This window comes from Salmo salar, chromosome 14 (assembly GCF_965601325.2).
Source record: "Salmo salar chromosome 14, fSalSal1, whole genome shotgun sequence".
Taxonomy (NCBI): Eukaryota; Metazoa; Chordata; class Actinopteri; order Salmoniformes; family Salmonidae; genus Salmo; species Salmo salar.
In genome coordinates this window covers 92,515,537-92,538,143 of record NC_138304.1, presented here as the reverse complement: position 1 = coordinate 92,538,143, position 22,607 = coordinate 92,515,537, and the positions used below count along the sequence as shown (strand labels likewise).

The 22,607-nt window shown below is 41.8% G+C and overlaps 1 protein-coding gene across 1 annotated transcript; it reads left to right on the top strand.

Annotated features, from left to right (window-relative positions):
* The first annotated feature begins 4,112 nt into the window (after positions 1-4,112).
* On the top strand, positions 4,113-16,927 carry LOC106570471 (26S proteasome complex subunit SEM1). Its single transcript, XM_014142851.3, has 3 exons — positions 4,113-4,525; positions 9,646-9,739; positions 16,642-16,927. The coding sequence occupies exons 1-3, from the start codon at positions 4,450-4,452 to the stop codon at positions 16,682-16,684; spliced, it is 213 nt and encodes a 70-aa protein (XP_013998326.1). The 5' UTR covers positions 4,113-4,449; the 3' UTR covers positions 16,685-16,927.
* Positions 16,928-22,607: the final 5,680 nt, after the last annotated feature.

Genomic DNA, 22,607 nt, shown 5'->3' with positions numbered 1-22,607 from the left:
TAGTTCATTACTCTGTGTGTCCTAGTATTGCACAAGTATTGCACAGATATCGGATCTTAATTTGATCACCCTGTTGTAATTTCCACGTTAAATGTCTGAATTGATTTGCCCTAACTAAAAATGCCCATTAATTATAATCCACGCATTTCACGTTTCCTGTTGCTGCAGGATTATTTTCCTCCTGGCAGAAACTGGTCAAATTAAGATCCTACATCTCTATATAGGAAATAGGGTGCTTTTTGGGATGCATGCATGGTATGTAGAAAAAAGACCCGTCACCTGAAGCATGTGTTCTTCCTCTTTTTCCCCCTGCGATGATAGATGAGGAGGAGCGGGTTAGGGGGGTGGGAGCAGGTATTAGAGCAGAGCAGCTCGTCCCCCCCTCACTGGGCCCCTGTGCAGAGGGACGACCACTTTACGCTGTCATACCAGAGCATACTAGGGCCCAATGGGAGGGAGAGAGAGCGAAATAGAGAGAGTGAAAGAGAGATAGAGAGAGAGAGGTATAGTCTATTCTATTGGGGCATGACGTGAGAACTATAACCATAGAATTAATGGTTGTTCCAGATAGCCAGGATATCAACACAGATATGTGACACGTCACCACACAGACCACCATTGTACTGGTGACCACGGGACACGTTATCCTACAATAGATACACTTCAGGCCTGGATCAATGCTGTCTCACTGAGTAAAGGGAGAGAAAATGTGTATCGTTTTACAATTCTTTTTGGTTGACCACTCTGTGGAGAGGAGTAGTTTAAAAATGGAACCAGAAATGTGGTTGACGTACAGTACATTTAAAAACTAATGAACTATAAAGAATCATAGGATCTAATGCATTTCAAATGAAACATTCATATTTGCATAGACATTAACCATGTACCCACATAGGGAATGACTCATGATGCTTAATGGGTACTCTCACTGAGAGCGCTGTTCACAGAAGGGGACATCACCTCTGGTAACATGGTAAGAGGGTCCAAGTGCTTTTCACATACTGCAGAGCTAAGCAGATTTGTCCCGGGATCATAGCATAGCAGCATGGATGTAAAGTCAATGTGACATTACAGGCTATTGGCAAAGATTTGCTCAAATTTGATTCAAGGTAATGTGTCATCCATCACTGGTTTAAATGGTATTTTGTAATATGTTGAAGACACCCATATCATGCTAATTTAATTGACGAAAAAGTAACAAAAATTATTATGTAATGAGAAACAATTGTTATTTCAAAAGTAGATACGAAATATATGTAAATATTAATCTCATGTTAGATAAACTAATTTGAAGTCCACAAGTGTAGTTGTATGAATGTTAAGAAAGTCCTGAGAATGCATGTGCTATCATTAAAATCCCATTTATTTCAAATTTTTGTTATCAATATGATACATGGTTTAAAGGTTTAAATTGTAAACTGTACAAGATGTGAATTGTAAACTGTACAAGGTTTAAATCGCAAATTGTACAATATGTGAATTGTAAACGTTACAAGGTTAAAATTGTAAATGTTACAAGGTTAAAATTGTAAACTTTACAAGGTTTGAATTGTAAACTGTACAAGATGTGAATTGTAAACTGTACAGGGTTAAACTTGTAAACTGTACAAGATGTGAATTGTAAACTGTACAGGGTTTAAATTGTAAACTGTACAAGATGTGAATTGTAAACTGCACATTGGGAAAGGGAGCCCCCTGTAATACAGGTGTCATTGTTCCCCTGTACAGTGTTTACAAATCTGAAACGAGGAACCGGGGGTCCTCCTGTACCTCTGTCTGTTTTTTGGAACTCGAGATAGACCCCCCCATATTTCATTTCTACCTCTCTGATAGCATTTATCAGCGACGTCTTGATAAAAACAAAATATGCAACTTAAGCCTGAGCATGGCTAAGCCGCCGAGGAGGACAGGATTACCTGGGGGCTGGCTGGGACAGATATCAGATTGTATTGTCATAAAGGGACCATTAGCCACTTGGCAAACTGTACCTCAAGCCCCAGATGACAGGCCTTTTCAAGACAGATGGGGGAGAAAATATGAAACTTCAATTCTTGAATGAGTAAGAAAATTATAAAATAATAAAACAGACAAAAGCAAACATTTATGTTTACCTCTCTAGCATAAATGTATTCAAATGTATATTTGTTGTCTTTATTTGATCACCTATTTTCTTTTGAAAAGAACTGTCCTTTTTTAATAACAGATAGAGGGTCGCCATACAAAACACAATGACCCAGACTTAGTGACTGGATGGGATTAAGTTTAATACCAAACATTGACAGACATATCCTGGAAGCATATCAGTCCCCTCAGATTTCCAAAGAGAAATCTGGGATCGATTGTATTAATTGGATAGTTAAATACAGTTAATCCGCGCTGATCACTTACTATGTCTCAGGGCATATTCTATTGCTTATTTGACACATTTAGGCTACCACAATTTTCTTAGAATGTCTAAACAAAACAAAAGATTACATTAAACTGAATAATTATTGCAACTAAACTGTGATTTTATCCACACAAAAGAGCAAGATTAAAAAAAGAAGAGAAATGACTAAATATGCAGACGAGGCAGCAACAAGAAAGGCAGAAGTTCCCTGCCAGGCTGTCATCTTCTTTTTCCTGTTCAGCTTTGAGTTGGTCTATTCTTTAGGAAGAGAAGCATTTCTGGCAAGTAGTACAATGTCTGAATGACTGGAGGGGATGGATTGATGGTCAGACAAAGGGCCCGGGACAGGTTGACTAGACAGCTTCATGTTCCTGTGTGTTGTCACTTTCCGTAGCAGGGAAGAAGAGGTCTAGTCTGTCCCTAATCTGAGGGGGATCAGTCAGGTGGGAGCTGGGGGTCAGTCAGGTGGTGGAGGGGGGCAGTCAGGTGGGGGGTGGGGGGGTAGACTAGGCGATGATGGTTCAGACTAGGTACCCCCCTCCAATCTCCCTAGCTACTCTTTCTCTCTATGCACACCCTCAGGACCATAGTGTGATCTGGGCCGTGATAAAGGTCCAGGCAGCGACAGAGACAGAATGCCAGACTGGCTGGGCAGGCAGGGTTGGAGTCAAACTCCTCTGTCTCTGTGAGGTGAGGACTTGGTGGCCCAGCCAGACTGTCCTGAAGGGGTGTATGAAAGGCATGCATTCTCAGAGACGCGACACAGAGAGAAGAAAGTCTGGGAGTCGGTCTGACTCTGGCCAGGCAGCCCTGCTGTCTTACCCTTTATTCCCCCATCCTGCCCTCCCTCTCTTTCCCTCCCTCAGTCCAATATCTGGGAGACTCCAGGCGCCACAGTGTAACTGCAGTCTCAGGTATGCTTCTGCAAGACACTACTACACAATCTCCCCAAGCTTCTATAGTCTAGCTGGGATCAGAGGAGTGATCATCCTACTGTATTATCTGAGCTATTCTATACCAAGTTTCGATTGTTGTTCCCCAATTCCTATACACTATACTCACATCAAACGTTAAGAATTCTCACATCAAATTTAACATGATGAAAGTATTTCCTCCAATTTGTTGTGTAGTACAGTATTGGCTTCTTCTTTTCCTTGTTCTGTTCTCTCTCCCTCTACTCCCCTCTAATGTTGTGGCATTGTCATCATGTTTAAGGGTTTAGGATGATTACAAAATAATGTGAAAATAGAACAAGTAAGCAGAGCCTATGTTGAGGTTCACCCTCTGTCAGCATAGTGACAGCTGCAAGGGCAATTTTCATTGTGGTGCATGTGGTTTTGTGGTAGATGTGCTCTCATCTAAACTACATACTAAGCTGTGGCTGCTGGTTCATTATTTAAACAGGCCACAAGGATCATAATGCACATTTGTTCCTCAATGAAAAATCTTGACTTAAATTTGGGTGATTTCTCTGTATGTTTTGTGGGACCGAAGGACTGTGGAGGGTTTTGTGTTTTAAGTAGGAAGGATTTCAGTGTGATTATGTGTTGACATAAATGAAGAGATATATGATGGAAGATTTTAAATGTAGTTGTAGCCAATTATGTAGTTGTAGCCTATTATAATATATATATAGGTACCTATATATTATTCATGTTTTTTTTAAATGTTAAATTTATTTACAAAACATTTTTACGAATACAAAAAACATTCCAACATCAACATACCTGGCCGGCTTCAGGGTCCGAATCCGGAATCCTTGGGAGGTCGCTACTCCATTGAAGTTTACATGTAAAAGGGTTAGGGTTAGGGTAAGGTAATTGTTAGGGTAAGGTTTAAGGTTAGGAACGTCCCAAGGATTCCGGATAGCACTGACCCTGGCTTCAGTCAAAGAAGAAGAAGAAGACCCTGGCTTCAGTCAGTGGAGCGTAGGTGATGTGGACGGCTTCATTGTGTTTGCGGAACACTCTCTGCCAATGCGCACTACCACCACTATCCCATAACTACCCTCACTGGAAATCCGATCCGTCACAACGACGCGCAACGAAAAGATAGCAAACATGTCAGACAAGAAACAGACTGTGGATTTGGGATTATTAGAGGAGGACGATGAGTTTGAAGAATTCCCAGCCGAGGGTAAATTCATTATATTTCCATACGTTACTATTGTTCACCCGTTTTTTACTGAATTGTCTCATTTAGTGACTACTTTTAGTGGCAAGACCGGGCCCGACAGTGACTCAGCTAGTTTAGCAAGCTATGTTAACAACATTGAATGAAGTAAAAGTATCTAGCTAGTGTGCTAGCAGCAGCAGCGGCTGGCTGGCTAGCTAGCTTAGTAGCTACCACTTTGAATTGTATTATTCACCTGATTGAACTTATAACGTTAGCTAATTAGCGATTGCACTGGTGGAAACTTTACATAGTTAAACATTAGTTAACTAACGTTATCTGTAATGTAAACAACAACGCGCAGCATTTAGCTAAAAGACAGCTAGCGTTAATTAACGTTAGTTACTGTTGCTAGCTAGCTACGTTACTTAGATAACGCTAGCTAGTGTAGTAGTTAGTTGAGTAAAGGGCCATCCACACCAAGTTTGATAACTTTAACGATAAAATATACATAACTATACATAACTATAACCTAAACGTTGGGGGGGGGGGGGGGCTCCACAACAGCAGACCGTTTATTGTTCTACTGTACACCTGTCAGTCAACTGATCAACGCATACTACTGCAGGCCATTCACTGCTTCAGGGTGGGACAACTGCAAATAATACTTCAATGTACATGTATGCCTAATGAAAAATAAGAAACTCATATTTATATCTAACAATTCAACAATAATCGCTGTTTATCCCGGGTATCTTTTACATCATCCCTCGTTGCTGAAGTGGTTGGTAAATTGTCAATTCGTTTTGATCTTCTTTTCCTCGGTGCAGCAATGCTATCACTGGCCAAACTGATCACACCAACACTCACACTATTTAACTTTCCCCGAATGTTCATTTGGCCTATTTTACATTCAGCAATTAACAAGAGCAACCCTGCTTCACTCCACAAATGCCTTGCATTAAACAAAAATAAGTATACAAATAAATGTCCTATAGCTTTTTCTGGGATTTCGCGTGAAAAGGAATAGCGGGTAGTCTTGCGTAGCCTATATTGCGCATGAGAACAGATGGAAGAGAGGCTAGAGATGTGTTGTTGAAGTAAGAAGCTAAATACTTGCTACATTAGGCCAAGCATTAGTTAAATATTAGGGCTATAAATATTTGTCAGTGTAAGTAAAAGTTAACATGATTAGGCCAACGTTTTTAGACAAGACAATTTTTTATTTGACCTTTATTTACTAGGCAAGTCAGTTAAGAACAAATTCTTATTTACAATGACGGCCTACACCGGCCAAACCCGGACATTACTGGGCCAATTGTGCGCCTCCCTATGGGACTCCCAATCACGGCCGGCTGTGATACAGCCTGGAATCGAACCAGGGACTGCAGTGACACCTCTTGCACTGGGATACAGTGCCTTAGACCGCTGCACCTAGGCTACAACAACACAGTGCAATGAGGAATGTGTCATTGTTATCAAGTGAGTACACTACTATTGTCTAGGGCTGTGAACTGCAGTGATGTAGTCTAATTTGAATAAACCGCAAATGTCCTGTTTTGAATGCTTCATGCCGAAATAACTGCATACAGCCTAGGCCTGATCATGCAACCGTTGGGATCAGTTATGGGTCTATTCTCGACACTTTACACCTTACAGAAAGGTACATTAGCAGGCTGCTCAGATGTGACCGACCGCCTTGATTCAGTCTTTTGTAGCAAAATTTGAAATTGTGTTTTTTACGTTGGATAAAAGCAGAGACGGCTACAAAATGGTATATCATACACATTTGAAGAACAATGGGAAAGTAATTCTGCTTTGAAAGTTGATAGAGTTGTAACCACACTTTTGAGAAAATGGCCTTTGAATGTTTTGGTACCTACTGGAGAGCTCTACTGTCTACACCCATTCAGCATCGTTCACGCCCTCTTAAACTTTAGCCCCACTCATCTCATGTTCAATTTGGTTTAAATAATGCAAAAACAAAGTGTTGGAGAAGAAAGTAAAAGTGCATTATGTGCCATGTAAGAAAGCTAACGTTTAAGTGCCTTGCTCAGAACATGAAAGCTGGTGGTTCCTTTTAACACGAGTCTTCAATGTTCCCAGGTAAGAAGTTTTAGGTTGTAGTTATTATAGGACTATTTCTCTCTATACGATTTGTATTTCATATACCTTTGACTATTGGATGTTCTTACAGGCCCTTTAGTATTGCCAGTGTAACAGTATAGCTTCCGTCCCTCTCCTCGCTTCTACCTGGGCTCGAACCAGGAACACATTGACAACAGCCACCCTCGAAGCAGCGTTACCCATGCAGAGCAAGGGAAAAAACTACTCCAAGTCTCAGTGTGAGTGACGTTTGAAACACTATTAGCGCACACCCACTAACTAGCTAGCCATTTCATATCGGTTACACCAGCCTAATCTTGGGAGTTGATAGGCTTGAAGTCATAAACAGCGCAATGCTTGAAGCACAGCGAAGAGCTGCTGGCAAAACGCACGAAAGTGCTGTTTTGAATGAATGCTTACGAGCCTGCTGGTGCCTGCCATCGCTCAGTCAGACTGCTCTATCAAATCATAGACTTGATTATAACATAATAACACACAGAAATACGAGCCTTAGGTCATTAATATGGTAGAATCCGGAAACTGTCACGTTTATTCTTTCAGTGAAATACGGAACCGTTCCGTATTTTATCTAACGGGTGGCATCCATAAGTCTAAATATTTCTGTTACATTGCACAACCTTCAATGTTATGTCATAATTACGTAAAATTCTGGCAAATTAGTTCGCAACGAGCCAGGCGGCCCAAATTGTTGGATATACTCTGACTCTGCGTGCAATGAACGGAAGAGAAGTGACACAATTTCACCTGGTTAATATTGCCTGCTAACCTGGATTTCTTTTAGCTAAATATGCAGGTTTAAAAATATATACTTCTATGTATTGATTTTAAGAAAGGCATTGATGTTTATGGTTTGTTACAGTCGCGCAACGATTGTGCTTTTTTTGCAAATGCGCTTTTGTTAAATCATCCCCCGTTTGGCGAAGTTGGCTGTCTTTGTTAGGAAGAAATATATACTTGTGTATTGATTTTAAGAAAGACATTGATGTTTATGGTTAGGTACAAGTTGGAGCAACGACAGTCCTTTTTCGCGAATGCGCACCGCGTCGATTATATGCAATGCAGGACAGGCTAGATAAACTAGTAATATCATCAACCATGTGTAGTTAACTAGTGATTATGATTGATTGATTGATTGATTTTGTTTTTTATAAGATAAGTTTAATGCTAGCTAGCAACTTACCTTGGCTTCTTACTGCATTCGCGTAACAGGCAGGCTCCTCGTGGAGTGCAATGTAAAGCAGGTGGTTAGAGCGTTGGACTTGTTAACCGTAAGGTTGCAAGATTGAATCCCCGAGCTGACAAGGTAAAAATCTGTCGTTCTGCCCCTGAACAAGGCAGTTAACCCACCGTTCCTAGGCCATCATTGAAAATAAGAATGTGTTCTTAACTTACTTGCCTAGTTAAAAAATATTTATAAAAAAAAAAAGACAAATCGGTGGCCAAAAATACAGATTACCAATTGTTATGAAAACTTGAAATCGGCCCTAATTAATCGGCCATTCCGATTAATCGGTCGACCTCTAGTTACTACCCTGCATGAATCTGCAGGTAGCTAACCAACCAGGTTCAATGTTAGCTAGCTAACATTAGGCTATAAGTAGCAAAGCAAATGGCTCTGAGATAATAAAAATAAGATCATACACGTAACGTTAGCTAGCTAACAGTACACATTAACTTGAAATGAAAATTACTTTTGGTCAAAATTAGAAACGTGTAATATCTGAAAGTCTAGCTAGCTACATTATCTTACCCGTATACATCATGGCTGGACGCTTCTCCCTGTCACGGATGCCATGGTTGCCCTTAGTTTGAAGATGTAATCCGGAGACTGGTGTTTTCTCCTTAGCCATCATACTTTAATTCCATACTCTAATTCACTGATTTCAAAACTCGGTCCTCCAGAAAATGGAGCATTCTACTATGCGATACATTACAAAAAATAATGCATTAGACAGGATCACCTACACATACTGACCTGCTCAAATAGACAGTGCTATATGGCAGACCAATCCAAACTCATCTCTCGACATGTCCAGCCCACTCATTATCTCAACCAATCATGGCTAAGGTTGATGTCTTAATGTGGCTAAACCAACTAGGCTCGTAATTTAACAATTGTATTCGTATTTACAGATGACATACACGTCTGTTATTAAGGCACATGAAAATTCACATGTTCCAGAAGGCATTTCTGCCCAAAAATGCATTTTGATCAAATGACTCTCCTGTGAAGTAGTGACCCACGACATAGGCCTACTTTCCTGAAACGAGTCACATATGGTGTATTTTGATCACCCCATAGCGCACGCTCTCTCTCCTTTCAAACGCTCATATTTTACATTAAGCAAGCTGGTATCTCTCGTCGATAGGCTAGTAATGGTAAATAAAATGCTTGAATTAAGTGTACAACAAGCTTGTAGTCTAGCTTTTCCTGTGATTATAAGAGCGAAGAGGAATGGCTATAGCTGAGAGGCCAGTCACGTAATTGCAAAAGGGAACCATGAAGACAGACAAAAGATATGTAGCCTAAGTTAGAAGCCAGAAAGGTACGTTAGCGTGCCAGTCATAGTGTCTATTTTGTCAGGATGTATAGGCGTTAACAGATGGGCCTACCATCGGAAAATATGGAATTCTCATGCGCTGTTTGTCGACATCATTCTCCAAAGTCGTCCTATAATTAATGTGGCCACCAATATGCTCACATATGCACAGTTATTTAGGCAAGTTCACTGTACGCTCTGCCTTAACGTTTTATTGAAGTGGTAATCAATGTTTTCTCGTCGGAGGGATAGGGAAAATATCACTCTGAAAGTGATCCAAACGATGGCTCTCGTTATCGTTCTCCACTCTTTCTGTAGTTATCATTGCAGTGTGAACGCTCATGTTCACTTGAATTAGAATATATATATATATTTTATTCTAGTTATCGTCCTTAATGTGGACGGCCCTTTAGAGTTACTTGTTAGCTAGCTAACGTTGTTTCATAATTTCTCTTCATTGTATTTCTCTGTGTTCAGATTGGACGGGTCTGGATGAGGATGAAGATGCCCACGTGTGGGAAGACAACTGGGATGATGACAACGTAGAGGACGACTTCTCTAATCAACTCCGGTAGCCAGCCACACCATTCATATATTTACATTTGTATTATTATTTAGCAAACGCTCTAATCCAGAGCGATTTACAGGAGCGATTAGGGTTAAGCGCCTTGCTCAAGGTGACATCAACAGATTTTTCACTATCTTCTTCACGGGAGACACATCGCACCAATGCTTGCACTAAACGTTGACGCGCATCGCTTGCGGCAGGGTTTTGGAAACATAAGGAACATAAACTCAGCAAAAAAACAAATGTCTTCTCACTGTCAACTGCTTTTATTTTCAGCAAACTTAACATGTGTAAATATTTGTATGAACATAACAAGATTCAACAACTGAGACATAAACTGAACAAGTTCCACAGACATGTGACTAACAGAAATGTAATAATGTGTTTCTGAACAAAGGGGGGGTCAAAAGTAACAGTCATTATCTGGTGTGGCCACCAGCTGCATTAAGTACTGCAGTCCATCTCATCCTCATGGACTGCACCAGATTTGCCAGTTCTTGCTGTGAGATGTTACCCCACTCTTCCACCAAGGCACCTGGAAGTTCCCAGACATTTCTGGGGGGAATGGCCCAAGCCCTCACCCTCCGATCCAACAGGTCCGAGACGTGCTCAATGGGATTGAGATCCAGACTCTTCGCTTGCCATGGCAGACACTGACATTCCTCTCTTGCAGGAAATCACGCACAGAACGAGCAGTATGGCTGGTGGCGTTGTCATGCTGGAGGGTCATGTCAGGATGAGTCTGCAGGAAGGGTACCACATGAGGGAGGAGAATGTCTTCCCTGTAACGCACAGTGTTGAGATTGCCTGCAATGACAACAAGCTCAGTCCAATGATACTGTTGCACACCGCCCCTGACCATGATGGACCCTTCACCTCCAAATCGATCCTGCTCCAGAGTGCAGGCCTCGGTGTAACGCTCATTACTTTGACAACAAACGCGAATCCGACCTTCACCCCAGTGAAGACCACTTTTTGCCAGTCCTGTCTGGTCCAGCGACGGTGGGCTTGTGCCGATAGGCGACGTTGTTGCCGGTGATATCTGGTGAGGACCTGCCTTACAACAGGCCTACAAGCCCTCAGTCCAGCCTCTCTCAGCCTATTGCGGACAGTCTGTGCACTGATGGAGGGATTGTGTGTTCCTGGTGTAACTCGGGCAGTTTTTTTGTTGCCATCCTGTACCTGTCCCGCAGGTGTGATGTTCGGATGTACCGATCCTGTGCAGGTGTTGTTACACGTGGTCTTCCACTGCGAGGACAATCGGCTGTCCAACCTGTCTCCCTGTAGCGCTGTCTTAGGCGTCTCACAGTACGGACATTGCAATTTATTGCCCTGGCCACATCTGCAGTCCTCATGCTTCCTTACAGCATGCCTAAGGCACATTCACGCAGATGAGCAGGGACCCCGGGCATCTTTCTTTTAGTGATTTTCAGAGTCAGTAGAAAGGCCTCTTCAGTGTCCTAAGTTTTCATAACTGTGACCTTATTTGCCTACCGTCTGTAAGCTGTTAGTGTCTTAACGAACGTTCCACAGGTGCATGTTCAGTAATTGTTCATGGTTTATTGAACAAGCATGGGAAACAGTGTTTAAATCCTTTACAATGACGATCTATTTGGACTTTTACGAATTATCTTTGAAAGACAGGGTCCTGAAAAAGGGCCGTTTCTTTTTTTTTGTTGCTGAGTTTCTTTCATATCAGCGAGTAGTAGTAATAATAAAAAATATATAATAATTAAAAAAATTAAGTTAAATTTACACATTTTTATGTAGTGTTCACCCACTCTGCCCGGAGTAGGTGAAAACGCACTTTGGTGATTTAATTTCCTTATGTTACATTTTACCAAGACAAATATAATTCTTCATGTCATGATTCATTCAGTGGGGTCTTTCTCTAACATATCATTAACATCATATCCAAAAAGTCGGATTTCTAACCTAATACATCTGATAATAAGCACCGAGCTCTGACAGAGCGGAAGCTTTATCCCAGCAACTTTTGAGGATTTGTGGTCGTGTCTTCCAAGTTGCTTCTGCTGGTTGAAAATAGCTACATTTGCGTGACACGATCTGAATTGAATGTATAAGGCTTTGAAAATAAAAAGCTTGTGGGTACACTCCGTTGACAGTTCAGAGAGATGCTTGCTTGTTTTTTTTTTTTTTTTTTTTAATCTTTGAAAAAGAACAGTAACTTTGCATTGATATGAACAGCATGTACTAAAATATGAACATACTACATGTCATGTCTCAAAATCTATCTTACCTCTATATTGTGTTATTTCCTCTACATTTGAGAAGATGAGTTCAATGATAAGCCTGTCAGGTAGCCTTCATTCTCACACAGCATTCAGCCTAGCTGACACGATGCTATCTTCCTGATTTTTATGACCACGTTTTTTTTGGGGGGGGGACAGATTATGCTAGAGACATGAGGTTTGGACCGTTGGTTTTCTTTGAGGATTATCTACTCCAGGGCTGGCCAACCCTGTTCCTGGTGTACCATCCTGTAGGTTTTCACTCCGACCCTGTTCCTGGTGTACCATCCTGTAGGTTTTCACTCCGACCCTGTTCCTGGTGTACCATCCTGTAGGTTTTCACTCCGACCCTGTTCCTGGTGTACCATCCTGTAGGTTTTCACTCCGACCCTGTTCCTGGTGTACCATCCTGTAGGTTTTCACTCCGACCCTGTTCCTGGTGTACCATCCTGTAGGTTTTCACTCCGACCCTGTTCCTGGAGAGCTACCATCCTGTAGGTTTTCACTCCGACCCTGTTCCTGGAGAGCTACCATCCTGTAGGTTTTCACTCCGACCCTGTTCCTGGAGAGCTACCATCCTGTAGGTTTTCACTCCGACCCTGTTCCTGGAGAGCTACCATCGTGTAGGTTTTCACTCCGACCCTGTTCCTGGAGAGCTACCATCCTGTAGGTTTTCACTCCGACCCTGTTCCTGGAGAGCTACCATCCTGTAGGTTTTCACTCCGACCCTGTTCCTGGAGAGCTACCATCCTGTAGGTTGGAGTGAGAACCTACAGGATGGTAGCTCTCCAGGAATAGGGTTGGACAGCCCTGATCTACACAATTAACATATAATTCTACCCATTATTCAAAAGATGCGTTTTTGATTGGACACCCTACTTTATAGGGTTAGTGTTCCGACATGGCCATCTCTCCATGTCACATGGTTTATTTACAGAAGACTGAGGCAGCCACCTGTGCTAATTAGCTGTCTAGCGTGCTTTGAACACCTGTGTGTAAGCTAACTGGGGAGGAAGTGTAGTTTGTCAACTGGAGGCACACACAGTATGGATCTGTTCAAAACTTACTGTAACGTTAGTGCTAGCTATCTTTTTTTATTGGAAACATTCTTTCTCGCTGATTTGAAAGATAAGGGACATATATTTCGAAAACCATTTTGCCAGCGATGATTATTGACCTTTCTAACACAGCGTCGGAATTGTAGTTCACATGGCCAGCCGTGGGCGAAGCGCTAGTAGCCAGCTAGCTACACCTATCACCTTTTACTTATGACAAATCATTGTGCCCCACTCAGCTTCACGCCCCTAGAAATAAGATGAAGCCCTCAGTTAAAGGGATGTGATGCTTTGATCTTTGAGTAGGGCTATAAGATTTGACAAAGGGGAAATGGCTAAATGGTAACTAAAACTAGAGGTTGACCGATTATGATTTTTCAACGCCGATACCGATTATTGGAGGACCCAAAAAGCCGATACCAATTAATCGGCCGATTTTAATATTTTTTATAATTTTTTTAATTTATTTTAAATTGTTTTAATTAAAAAAATAATGTTTTTGTGTAATAATGACAATTACAACAATACTGAATTAACACTTATTTTAACTTAATACATAAATACTATCAATTTAGCCTCAAATAAATAATAAAACATGTTCAATTTGGTTTAAATAATGCAAAAACAAAGTGTTGGAGAAGAAAGTAAAAGTGCAATATGTGCCATGTAAAAAAGCGAACGTTTAAGTTCCTTGCATAGAACATGAGAACATATGAAAGCTGGTGGTTCCTTTTAACATGAGTCTTCAATATTCCCAGGTAAGAAGTTTTAGGTTGTAGTTATTATAGGAATTATAGGACTATTTCTCTCTATACGATTTGTATTTCATATACCTTTGACTATTGGAAGTTCTTATAGGCACTTTAGTATTGCCAGTGTAACACTATAGCTTCCGTCCCTCTCTTCACTCCTACCTGGGCTCAAACCGGGAACACATCGACAATAGCCACTCTCGAAGCAGCGTTACCCATGCAGAGCAAGGGAAACAACTACTCCAAGTCTCAGAGCGAGTGAAGTTTGAAACGCTATTAGCGCGCACCCGGCTAACTAGCTAGCCATTTCACATCGGTTACACCAGCCTAATCTTGGGAGTTGATAGGCTTGAAGTCATAAACAGCGCAATGCTTGAAGAATTGCGAAGGGCTGCTGGCAAAATGCACGAAAGTGCTGTTTGAATGAATGCTTACGAGCCTGCTGGTGCCTACCACCGCTCAGTCAGACTGCTCTATCAAATATCAAATCATAGACTTAATTATAATATAATAAACACACAGAAATACGAGCCTTAGGTCATTAATATGGTCGAATCCGGAAACTATCATCTCAAAAAGAAAAGGTTTATTTTTTCAGTGAAATACGGAACCGTTCCGTATTTTATCTAACTGGTGGCATCCCTAAGTCTAAATATTCCTGTTACATTGCACAACCTTCAATGTTATGTCATAATTACGTAAAATTCTGGCAAATTAGTTCGCAACGAGCCAGGCGGCCCAAACTGTTGCATATACCCTGACTGCGTGCAATGAACGGAAGAGAAGTGACACAATTTCACCTGGTTAATATTGCCTGTTAACCTGGATTTCTTTTAGCTAAATATGCAGGTTTAAAAATATATACTTCTGTGTATTGATTTTAAGAAAGACATTGATGTTTATGGTTAGGTACACGTTGGAGCAACGACAGTCCTTTTTCGCGAATGCGCACCGCATCGATTATATGCAACGCAGGACAGGCTAGATAACTACACATGGTTGATGATATTACTAGTTTAACTAGTGATTATGATTGATTGATTGTTTTTTATAAGATAAGTTTTATGCTAGCTAGCAACTTACCTTGGCGTCTTACTGCATTCGCGTAACAGGCAGGCTCCTCGTGGAGTGCAATGTAAAGCAGGTGGTTAGAGCGTTGGACTAGTTAACCGTAAGGTTGCAAGATTGAATCCCCGAGCTGACAAGGTAAAAATCTGTCGTTCTGCCCCTGAACAAGGCAGTTAACCCACCGTTCCTAGGCCGTCATTGAAAATAAGAATGTGTTCTTAACTGACTTGCCTAGTTAAAAAATATTATACAAATATATACAAATTTAAATAAAAGCTTTTTTTTTTTAAATCGGCAAATCGGTGGCCAAAAATACCGATTACCGATTGTTATGAAAACTTGAAATCGGCCCTAATTAATCGGCCATTCCTATTAATCGGTCGACCTCTAACTAATCATGCTGATCGTTTAGGCACAGCAAATTTAGTCAGGCTTTAGACTCCCCTTGAGTGTACTAGTTGGTAATAATAACAAACACAGATAACGTGTCAGTTATTAGGAGATTCAAGCAATAGGCACTATGCAGCTTTCTTAAAAATGGTCTTATAGCTACACATATTGGCCTAGTTTTTTTTATGCTCAATAAATGCTTTTCATTTGTCCCACAGTGGTGATCATATGGTTTAGTGCGGCCATCTATAAAGCATTGACCCTTGAGTTGATGGAATCTTCTTGGAATAGTGGTTCATTCGAATGCTATCGTAGACCCGAGTTTCAAAGTCAGAAATGACCACTAGAATTACCCTCCTAAGTCTGTGTTCCAAGTGGGCTACCTGAGTTTACGAGTTCTGGCATTTCATCAACTGACCTTTCACCTTTCCAACCAAAAGATGATAAAACAAAGCAATTTACAATCTTCATAATGTAGCCCTGTTAGTTTACATACAATATTTTGTTTGACTTATTGTGCAAAGTAAGCAAGCCAACTGAACGATTAGGCTATTAGCAATGTTTGCTAGCTTTATTGTCTAGCTAAATTCAAACTAATTGGTTGAACAGTTGTCAGACGTCTTTCCGAGTTCACCAACTGAGAACTAGGAGATCCCGAGACGCATCCGAATGCACCACAATCCTGGAAGTCTTTTCTTGTGAGTGGGGCTTTCTGTTGTCTGGGTACTGTTTTCACCCGCTGCTTTCAGCCGTTCATCTTGGTTGTCTCTTTTCTTACATAGGGAGACATTAGTCAGCATTATTGCATGTCATTTGTAATGATTATGCAGGCTTTGAATGATACGGACAGTCTACAATGTGTGCTTTATTGTCAGTAATATATATATTCTATGCATTTGCATGCGTAGGCTACGCTTGTTGAATAATCAACTAGTGTATTGACTTGAAGTGGCCAGTCTGTACACATTTTTTTTAGTATCCTTCAGACAATAGGGCATTCAAACCTTTGATGGCTGCTATTAAGACATTTATAGAAGACATGGTTGATGACATGATTTATGTTTTAAGCGTTTAGCCTTGTACAAGTAGATCTACTTCCTTATAAATCTGTAGCTGTCTGCATGATATTTCTTCAGTTGGATTTCATAATGCTTCTCTCAATCAACATAGAAGGACACTTGTGCTTTAACCATTGGACTGCTTGGATGTGTCTCAAATGGCACACTATTCCCTATATAGTGCACAACTTAAGACCACATCACCCACTCTTCCCATAGGGCTCTGGTAAAAAGTAGTGCACTAGATAAGGAAAAAGGTGTCAGTTGGAACTAACCCTTTGTAATCATCTCAATTGACTGGTCCTTTTTGTTCTCTCTCTCTCTCCGTAGAGCGGAGCTGGAGAAACATGGTTCCAAGATGGAGACGTCGTAGTAGCTGCCTAGTGGACACATCTAATCCCAGCAGCTATGGATGGACTTTGATGTTCTGAATGTTATAACTTCACACTTACGATGGAGGATGTTTAACTAAACTCGCTCCTTTTTTTTCCCCAAAAACCTTCACATGCGTAAAGTGTTTGAAAATGTCCCCCTTTGGATGTTTTCATTATTCTACTGATCACCATTGATTCAGATAATGTAAGAGTTATGTAAACATTAAAGGTGGTTCAATTCACGTACCCGTTGACATACTCTTTATTTATGCACATTTTCCATCTCTTTGGGCATAAAACAGCTGGTCAGTTACAGTTTTAATATAAATCCATATTTTCCAATGTTTTGTTTTACTATAAAGACCACTTTGTGTCCACGGCTTGGGTTTAACATCCGTTTAAATACCACTTTTTGTTAGAGCCATTGATTTGAAACGTAGCTTTACTGCCAGCGCAACACTTAACCTACGTTTTTAATGGTCCAGTAATTATTGGACTGTGTGACACACTCCACATCCATTTTAATCCACAATATGAATGTTGCATGATGTTAGTAAGAGTCAAGTGCTGCACCACTCATCTTTCCATTGGGATGCTCTTGGTTTGAAAACTACCACCCACTTTTCACATGGTCACTCTCCCATAGTAAACCATTTAAATGAGCAGGTGTGTGTCGGAGAGAGAGACTGGGTAGAGATGCGCACACAGGGAGATTTGCGAAGTTGTGTGTGCAGTGCATATTTGTCTGTGTCTAAAGTATGACACACACACACTGCCAGCCACACAGTGAAGAGTTCCTCTCTGCTGTCTGTATAACAGAACCCCTGCCTTCCCTCTGAGCCCATGGGGTTGGGGCTGAGTCTCTGAAGGAGAGATTATCCACTGCCATGTTTGTCAGGGGCAGGGAGGTGGTCTCAGCATGGGGGCCCCCGGCCTGCCCTGCCTGGGCCTGCCCTACTCCCGACCAGGCCCTACTCTTCCGGCTCCGCACAGCAGGGACCCCCGCACTGAACCGGAGGCCAATTTACCCCAGCCACACTCCCCCGGCAAAATGATTTCTCTGCATTTGTGGACTCTTACTCAGGGTGCTGATGAGATGAAATGGATGCCAGTAAGACCTGCTGCCTGCCAGCCTGCTGTAGCAGAGAAGAGCTGCTTCCTCCTCCAGTGTTCCCCCCCCTCTGCCTGGCACTTGGCTGTGTCTCAGCGTCCTTTGTGTTGTTGGTAGGCATGCTATAGCTCCTGTTGGAATAGGATATGTTTTGTACACGTTTTGTTTGTTTCTCTTCATAGTACTTTTAATTTATTATGGACATATTATTAAAGATGAAATCCTGATTTCCTGTTCAAAACAACATGTAGGGTTCATTTATTGAATCTAACCACCACCTCTAGACAAAATGGAACGTGTTGATGAACGTTTACAGCAGCGGATGGCAGTCCAATAGTCTCTGACCATATTTCCCAAAGATTCTACTTTGACATTCTATGTTGAACCGCCACTGTTCATCGACAGCCAGCAGGTGATCCACTGTGCATTGATGTTCGTTATGGTCTCTCTTCTCTAAGGTATGTTCTCTGATATTTGTGAAGTTGTGCAGGTGTAAGTCCTCATAATGAGAGTATCTCCTAAGAGGTTATAGCTCCCTCTTCGCCAGTGATTATACCAAACACTGTTGTCTGCAGACCACAATCCAACTTCTCCCTTGTGTATAAAGCCCTAACACCCATCCTGATTTCTCCAACCGTTCAGAATGGAATTTCAACATGTCCAAAAGGAATATCGGTATCTTTATAGACACCAGTGAATTCAGCTGTCCCTTTACTTGTATACATTACTACTCTTGTCTTGCAGTTAAGGGTATTTACATGTCAAATAAAATAAAATTGTATTTGTCACATGATGAAATGGAGGATGCAGAACCGAGACTGACACATTGCACAAAGATGCACATCTAACTACGCCCTTGAAGCTAAGTGCCAGGAGCTGGATCATTATTTTAATTGTTGGAAAGGCAGCGGAGTGAGAGAATCGGTAAGTGAGAGAAACGGAGGAGAACGCACAGCCATTTTGTTTGTGCTGAGAGCGGAAGATTGTCCCCTTGTATTGGGGCTTGAGGAGGGCCTCTGTGGCTCCCCCAATATTCAGCCTCACAGGCCTCACAGCTTTTCACTCTTCTCTATAATATCTCCATCTACAATTGCTTTTCATTTACCTAACTTTTTGTCATTCATTTATGACCCGCATGATTCACCTTGACATGGGCAGTCTGCCCACTTTGACCAATATTGATGTATCAACTCAATCACATTTATAGTTTGAACTGAGACCCAATAAGGATTTATTTTTGGAAGGCAATATGATTTCATTTTGGTTTTCATCAATAGACTGCTACAATGGCTTTTGTCCACTTTGTCTAAAGCATCTCTACATGGAACCCCAGATGATGGTTTGACCATTTTCTTTGCTGGTAATATAAAAAAATATAACCAGCAAGACGTCTCAATATAAATCCAGTGAAATGAACACTGAAAAGAACATATTTTGTAGCATTTTAGATATATATTTGATTCTATTGTTCCTCTGGCCTTGTGGCTGTGTGTGATGGATGGATCCATCCCACTGTGTCAACACTGTAGAGAGGACACACAGCATCCTCCCAGGCTATACTTTACTTCCCTCAGACAATGCTGGGTACTGCGGTTGTTCCAGGGTTCTGTGACCGCAGCAGGCTTCTCCACCGCCAGCCAAGAAAGACGGGGCCGTCGTAGTCGTGCAGGCAGGGAGCACGCAGCTGCTACAATAATAGGCCTAATTGCACGTTTCTTTTGTGGGGATGAAATTAGTGGCAGAGTACTGCTACATACAATGCCCTCACAAACCTCTAAAAAAAAAGAGAGGCACGAGGGGGCGAGTCGTTCACCAGAGAGAGACCCATCACTGCCTGCCACCCACGGCCAAGCGTCGTCCCACACCTGTATTCGCCCTCGCTAAAGTAAACACCGATAATAAGGTGTAATTACTTTCGAAAATAACGAGGAGGGCTCCCCATGTGACAATGGCTCGCCTGTTTATTGTGAGGCTGAAACGACCTCAGAGGACACTGGAGGAAAACCCTATCAAAAGCCTGAGTGGTCCCACAGAGAGACCCCACAGGACAGACAGGCATGCATCAGTTTCAAGGAGGACCCTATTTTTTTCATGTCTAAACTGAGTAATTTCTGCCCTTATCACCGCAATGGGGATTGACCCTGGAGAGTTTGGGCCGGGTGGGGTTTCAGTATGGCAGTAAGCTTAGCTGGGCGTTAAAGTGACGTAGCCCTGACTTGAAATGCATGTAACTAATAAAGAGTTATGTTTTGTTCCATATGTTCTATCTACACTATACCCTGTCTAGTTCCCTTCTGTTTCTCCATCACACTACACTATACCCTGTCTAGTTCCCTTCTGTTTCTCCATCACACTACACTATACCCTGTCTAGTTCCCTTCTGTATCTCTATCACACTACACTATACCCTGTCTAGTTCCCTTCTGTTTCTCCATCACACTACACTATACCCTGTCTAGTTCCCTTCTGTTTCTCCATCACACTACACTATACCCTGTCTAGTTCCCTTCTGTTTCTCCATCACACTACACTATACCCTGTCTAGTTCCCTTCTGTTTCTCCATCACACTACACTATACCCTGTCTAGTTCCCTTCTGTATCTCTATCACACTACACTATACCCTGTCTAGTTCCCTTCTGTTTCTCCATCACACTACACTATACCCTGTCTAGTTCCCTTCTGTATCTCCATCACACTACACTATACCCTGTCTAGTTCCCTTCTGTTTCTCCATCACACTACACTATACCCTGTCTAGTTCCCTTCTGTTTCTCCATCACACTACACTATACCCTGTCTAGTTCCCTTCTGTATCTCTATCACACTACACTATACCCTGTCTAGTTCCCTTCTGTTTCTCCATCACACTACACTATACCCTGTCTAGTTCCCTTCTGTTTCTCCATCACACTACACTATACCCTGTCTAGTTCCCTTCTGTTTCTCCATCACACTACACTATACCCTGTCTAGTTCCCTTCTGTTTCTCCATCACACTACACTATACCCTGTCTAGTTCCCTTCTGTTTCTCCATCACACTACACTATACCCTGTCTAGTTCCCTTCTGTTTCTCCATCACACTACACTATAGCCTGTCTAGTTCCCTTCTGTATCTCCATCACACTACACTATACCCTGTCTAGTTCCCTTCTGTTTCTCCATCACACTACACTATACCCTGTCTAGTTCCCTTCTGTTTCTCCATCACACTACACTATACCCTGTCTAGTTCCCTTCTGTTTCTCCATCACACTACACTATACCCTGTCTAGTTCCCTTCTGTTTCTCCATCACACTACACTATAGCCTGTCTAGTTCCCTTCTGTTTCTCCATCACACTACACTATACCCTGTCTAGTTCCCTTCTGTATCTCTATCACACTACACTATACCCTGTCTAGTTCCCTTCTGTTTCTCCATCACACTACACTATACCCTGTCTAGTTCCCTTCTGTTTCTCCATCACACTACACTATACCCTGTCTAGTTCCCTTCTGTTTCTCCATCACACTACACTATACCCTGTCTAGTTCCCTTCTGTTTCTCCATCACACTACACTATACCCTGTCTAGTTCCCTTCTGTATCTCTATCACACTACACTATACCCTGTCTAGTTCCCTTCTGTTTCTCCATCACACTACACTATACCCTGTCTAGTTCCCTTCTGTATCTCCATCACACTACACTATACCCTGTCTAGTTCCCTTCTGTATCTCTATCACACTACACTATACCCTGTCTAGTTCCCTTCTGTTTCTCCATCACACTACACTATACCCTGTCTAGTTCCCTTCTGTTTCTCCATCACACTACACTATACCCTGTCTAGTTCCCTTCTGTTTCTCCATCACACTACACTATACCCTGTCTAGTTCCCTTCTGTTTCTCCATCACACTACACTATACCCTGTCTAGTTCCCTTCTGTATCTCTATCACACTACACTATACCCTGTCTAGTTCCCTTCTGTTTCTCCATCACACTACACTATACCCTGTCTAGTTCCCTTCTGTATCTCCATCACACTACACTATACCCTGTCTAGTTCCCTTCTGTATCTCTATCACACTACACTATACCCTGTCTAGTTCCCTTCTGTTTCTCCATCACACTACACTATACCCTGTCTAGTTCCCTTCTGTTTCTCCATCACACTACACTATACCCTGTCTAGTTCCCTTCTGTTTCTCCATCACACTACACTATACCCTGTCTAGTTCCCTTCTGTTTCTCCATCACACTACACTATACCCTGTCTAGTTCCCTTCTGTTTCTCCATCACACTACACTATACCCTGTCTAGTTCCCTTCTGTTTCTCCATCACACTACACTATACCCTGTCTAGTTCCCTTCTGTATCTCTATCACACTACACTATACCCTGTCTAGTTCCCTTCTGTTTCTCCATCACACTACACTATACCCTGTCTAGTTCCCTTCTGTTTCTCCATCACACTACACTATACCCTGTCTAGTTCCCTTCTGTTTCTCCATCACACTACACTATAGCCTGTCTAGTTCCCTTCTGTTTCTCCATCACACTACACTATACCCTGTCTAGTTCCCTTCTGTTTCTCCATCACACTACACTATACCCTGTCTAGTTCCCTTCTGTTTCTCCATCACACTACACTATACCCTGTCTAGTTCCCTTCTGTTTCTCCATCACACTACACTATACCCTGTCTAGTTCCCTTCTGTTTCTCCATCACACTACACTATACCCTGTCTAGTTCCCTTCTGTTTCTCCATCACACTACACTATACCCTGTCTAGTTCCCTTCTGTTTCTCCATCACACTACACT

Excerpts from the sequence above, each read along its gene's own strand:
- LOC106570471 (XM_014142851.3), top strand. The coding sequence starts at position 4,450 with ATGTCAGACAAGAAACAGACTGTGGATTTGGGATTATTAGAGGAGGAC. Across the intron at positions 4,526-9,645 it reads TGAAGAATTCCCAGCCGAGG|ATTGGACGGGTCTGGATGAG; the intron begins GTAAATTCATTA and ends CTCTGTGTTCAG. Across the intron at positions 9,740-16,641 it reads GACTTCTCTAATCAACTCCG|AGCGGAGCTGGAGAAACATG; the intron begins GTAGCCAGCCAC and ends CTCTCTCCGTAG.